The sequence below is a fragment of the Tachysurus fulvidraco genome, chromosome 2 (genome assembly GCF_022655615.1).
Source record: "Tachysurus fulvidraco isolate hzauxx_2018 chromosome 2, HZAU_PFXX_2.0, whole genome shotgun sequence".
In the NCBI taxonomy this organism is placed as follows: Eukaryota; Metazoa; Chordata; class Actinopteri; order Siluriformes; family Bagridae; genus Tachysurus; species Tachysurus fulvidraco.
Window position 1 is genome coordinate 17,799,823 of NC_062519.1, and position 5,000 is coordinate 17,804,822.

Here is a 5,000-nt window from a genome sequence, read left to right on the forward strand (position 1 = left end):
GCGCGTAACAAGGACGAGGTAACGATCACTGAGGCGAATCACAAACACCCGCTGTGACATTAACGCATCCAGAAACCAATAAAACAACAATGTTCCTTTTCAAAGACACTCAGAGATACACCGGAGCCCGAAGAAGCTTACGGTGTTCTGCGTCTCTACTTTCCTTCAGTTTGTGTTTGACTTAATACTCAGACTTTTACTTAGAACGTTAAAAAAAATCAATATTTTCTATTTTTTTATGAAATATTTATAGGAAGTGTGTACAGGTTGATATGGTGAGGTTTACTGTGAAGAGATGTTTGTGTATGATGTGTGAAGGAGTCTCCAGTGTCAGCGCTCGCTGCCTGACAGACTAAAAGATAGGACTTTAGGTTTTCTGACTTTTCGGAGTTTCAACTCCTTTGAGGTTCTCAGTAACACGATAAGCTCATTAGAAGGGTTTATAAAGTTAGTTCAGAACTGTTTATAGCTGTTGTTACATAAGTGAGAGCAGGAACTAAACTGTTTCTGTGACGTTGAACAACATTACATGTAAAATGATCAGCACATGTCCACTTCAAAACCAAACTGTCATGACACAATAATTCATTATTCACACACACACACACACACACACACACACACACACACACACACACACACACACACACACACACACACACAGACACACACACAGAGACACACACACACACACACAGACACAGAAATATTAAAGAGTTTGTGATCTCTCACACTTGAGGTGCGGTTTGCGGCCAGTCAGGTAGAGTTTGATGGCCTGAACCTGTGTCAGGTAGCGATGCTCGTGATGCTCGTCAGTGTTGCAGTACGTCCTGCAAAGACCAAACGTTAGTGTGTGTAACAGCTCCAGCAAAACGGTGAAGGCAAAAATATAAATTAGCTGTGACTTTACAGATAATGAAACTGACCCCACACTTATACAGAGCAGCGTCATTAATCACCTCACATAAAAACAGCCAGGAACAAAAGAAGGACAGTAAGATCCTCAGTGTCCTCCCTGCTGAAGGACAAACGTGTGTGTGTATGTGTGCGTGTGCATGTGTGTGTGTGTGTGTGTGTGTGTGTGTGTGTGTGTGTGTGTGTGTGTGTGTGTGTGTGTGTGTGTGTGCGTGTCTGTGTAATACACTCGCTAGCTAATTACCAAGCACAATGCAGTGCTGAATTCCTTTCACGAGTTTGAGGAGAATTTATTTTATTTAAAAAGAATAAAATTTGGGTTTTAAATAATTTTAATAGTTAGCTTAATATTAGCAAAGTTTGCTAAGTTACATACATATCATACAAACATATGCCATTGTTACAGTTGGCATGATTTTAACTTTATTATTAGCACAATACTCTATTTATTTTAGCTGTATCATCTAGACGAGTTTATTATTTTTACTATATTGTATAACTACAGATAGTGTTTCATGCTAAGTATCGTTATAGTTAGCATACTGCTAGTTATCTAGCTTGATAGGAAACTAAGATAATTGGCATGCTAACAAAATACTTCTCTCAAAATATTTCATGCTAAGCTTGATTATAGTTAGCATTAGCTTAAATAGCTTGCTAATTTGCATATGTCATGTAGCTTGCTAGTCAACCTTAATATTATCACAGAGCTGTAGTTAGATAGCTTTCTTGTCTGGATTAGCTAATGTTGCTTAGCATGATTATAGTTAGCATTAGCTTAAAATAGCTTGCTAATTTGCATATGTCGTGTAGCTTCTAGTCAACCTTAACATTATCACAGAGCTGTAGTTAGATAGCTTTCTTGTCTGGATTAGCTAATGTTGCTTAGCATGATTATAGTTAGCATTAGCTTAAAATACCTTGCTAATTTGCATATGTCGTGTAGCTTGCTAGTCAACCTTAACATTAACACAGAGCTGTAGTTAGATAGCTTTCTTGCCTAGATTAGCTAATGTTGCTTAGCATGATTATAGTTAACGTAAGGTTAACTAGCATTCTAGCAGACTTTGCTAATTGACTGCTGTATATAAGCAGCTGTTTAGCTTAACCTATTATATTGAACTCTTATATAGTGAGAATAGAGCTATTCTTTCATACTGTGTGATGTGTATCTGACTCATGAGGACATGGTGGACTTTTATTTATCAATTATTTATCCTTTCTGAATAATTACAGCGAACGTATATTACCATTCGTCTGCCAGAGCCACGCCCGGCTGGTCCAGATCCCTTAGCCCTGACACAGGAAACAGACAGGTCTCAACATATCAACATTCTCACACTCATGAAAGTAAACACACCTAAATATACTGGTAGATTTGGAGCAGTGTACTTATGTACTGTAAATGATTAAATCTGCTATACGAAAGCTCGCTTCAACTCATGACCGAGAAGATTAGCAGATGTTTACACACTCTGCGTATCGTTACTGCATAAAACATGCTGACAGATTGTGTGAATAAGGAACAGAGACACTAAGTAAAGTATAAGGAAGCTGAATTTACCTGCATCCAGTGAAACATTTCCCTTAAAGAAGTGCTTTCCGTGACCTCGAGACAAAGCCACACCAACGCTACACACACACACACACACACACACACACACACACACACACACACACTTTATTTAATGAACATAAGATCATGATATCTATTTTAGAGGATTTACAGTAAGAGTGTGTTCACCTGTATGAAGTTCCTCTGATGTCAGTGAAGTAGTAATCATTGTGCATGGACAGAACACGTTTCTGTAGAAAGGCAAGAAGCGTACGTTAAAGATACCTAAAGTAAGCACCTGGAAAATATATTCTGCTCAGGTGAGGGACGTGTCTTTGGTGAATTTGGCTCTCACCCCTCTATCCACGGTCCTCTTCACCTCCATGGAGAAGGTTCCCGTTTTTCTGTTCACCATGGCGTTCCTGAGCTGTGGCAGAAAACACGGCAGCGTCTAGAATGAACGTCGTTTATACGTTTATACATTACACATTTATACGTTAATACATAAGTCCGTACATAATTGTCCGTGTCTTCCCACTCCACCTCAGACAGGTCGACACTGCTGTAATGGGCCTTCCGTCTCTTCTGACCGTTCTGGTACTGTACACACACACACACACACACACACACACACACACACACACACACACACACACACACACACAAGAACAGTTTAATAATGAAAGCGTGCAAAGGAGAAAAGCAAAGCAAACCAAAACAAATCTCAGATCTCAAGAGTCACATGATGCCCACAAGATGGAACAAGATGGATGTAAGTAGAAGGAGATGCATTTGTTCTCCTATAGGGGCCGATTTTAACCCCAATCTCACACACACACACACACACACACACACACACACACACACACACACACACACACACACACACACACTAATAAATCACACCTACTTCCTTAACCTGGTCACTTAAATTCACATTAAACCAATTTGAGTTTCTTTTTCTGCAGATCTCCATTATGTTCACCTTTGGAACATCTGTACACAAACTGTTGTCTGAGTTTTATGAGTTTGGTCTCTGTACTCTGGAACATCTGGAGTGATTGCTACCCAATGTGTCTCGTAGTCTAGAAAATGTGTATAAATACCGCTGGTGTATAAATATTGGAAGGAGTCTCCATTGTCAGAGCTTTGTGTAACATGTTTCCTGACATCTTGAGGACGGAGGAGTTTACACTTTATGGACTCTCAGTAATTACAGTGAAAGAAGAGGAATAAAATAAAAGAAGATATGAACAGAATAAAAAGTCTAATTTTGTGTAGAAAACTTTAAATATTCGCTGACGAATGAATAGTGTGTGAGACAAATTCAACACTTCAGACCTGCTGTAAAAGAAAAACAATCAACAGTGATGGTAACAGTAACTCTGCTTCATCACAACACCACAGCTCTGATTATTGTCTTTACTTTATATGTATTTTTCATTATTAGAATAAAATAGACTTTCAGCTATTTTCAGTGACCCGGTCATGGAATCTCTCTGAGCCAATCATCAGCCTAATATTTCAACCTAATTTGCATAATTTTTTTTTATTGCTTTGTTCCTTGCTAGTGTGAACATACTTTATAATATAACTACGAAATACATAAATAAAATAATAACTGTACATATTACTACAATAATGTTAATATCTTATAGACTAATAATAAAAATAATAATAAATAAACACAGCTAGTCATGCTAAATAATAAATAAAATCTACATGATGATCAGCAGAGACAAACACTACAGTTACAGTTTTTACTGTCTATGCACTCACTCTACACACACACACACACACACACACACACACACACACACACACACACACACACACACACACTCAGCATGGTTGAGCGTCGGCCAGTGTGATTTGCACAAAACACAATACTGTATGCACACAGCGGCACAAATACCGTGGCTAAAACACTAACACTGTTACAGACGCACACAGTTACGCACACACACACACACACACAGAGTCACACACAGTGACCGGATGTTAGGAGAGGAGAGGAGAGGAGGGTCTCTGTGGTTACCTCGGCTCTCAGCTCAGGCCTGGCAGGCACCTGAAGGAGCTTTTACTCCTGCATGCAATACATCAAAGGAAAAGGGTTCACATTACAAAATTACAACTCCCAGCATGCACCTCTGCATCCGCCCAGCTTGTCATGGCACAGGACTTTCCCCTGTATGAGTATTAGGTGCAGTAATCGGGGATTTGTTAACTGTATAATCAGGAATAGACGTTCACACGGTCTGTGTATCGCTCATCATTCTTCTTAATATTTCACACATCAGGTGTTATTCCAGCATCTCCCTGTAGGAAGCCTGTAGGATGTCCACTGTACGGAAGAGACCATGGCTGGGATCCAACACACCAACAACAGCCTGTGCTCTCTGGGTGGGAGGGGCAAACTCTTTCACCTGTCAATCACAGTGAATCTAGTCATCCATGTGAAGCTCCTGTGAGCTCTTACAGGGTGAGGATGCTTTCCTCTGTGTGTACTGCTCCACTCGCTGCACAAGTC

At 39.7% G+C, this 5,000-nt stretch overlaps 1 protein-coding gene across 3 annotated transcripts in view; it reads right to left on the bottom strand.

The window, feature by feature from the left end:
- The window catches only part of cacna2d3 (calcium channel, voltage dependent, alpha2/delta subunit 3), a 45,808-nt gene that overhangs the window by 9,462 nt on the left and 31,346 nt on the right, over positions 1–5,000 (bottom strand). For all 3 annotated transcript variants that reach the window (XM_047810513.1, XM_047810512.1, XM_047810514.1), the window contains 6 exons: positions 2,987–3,070; positions 2,826–2,897; positions 2,660–2,721; positions 2,480–2,547; positions 2,166–2,211; positions 733–830 (listed from right to left, as the gene is read on the bottom strand). In XM_047810513.1, the coding sequence (XP_047666469.1) occupies positions 733–830; positions 2,166–2,211; positions 2,480–2,547; positions 2,660–2,721; positions 2,826–2,897; positions 2,987–3,070 (430 nt within the window). The remainder of the gene's footprint in view (positions 1–732; positions 831–2,165; positions 2,212–2,479; positions 2,548–2,659; positions 2,722–2,825; positions 2,898–2,986; positions 3,071–5,000) is intronic.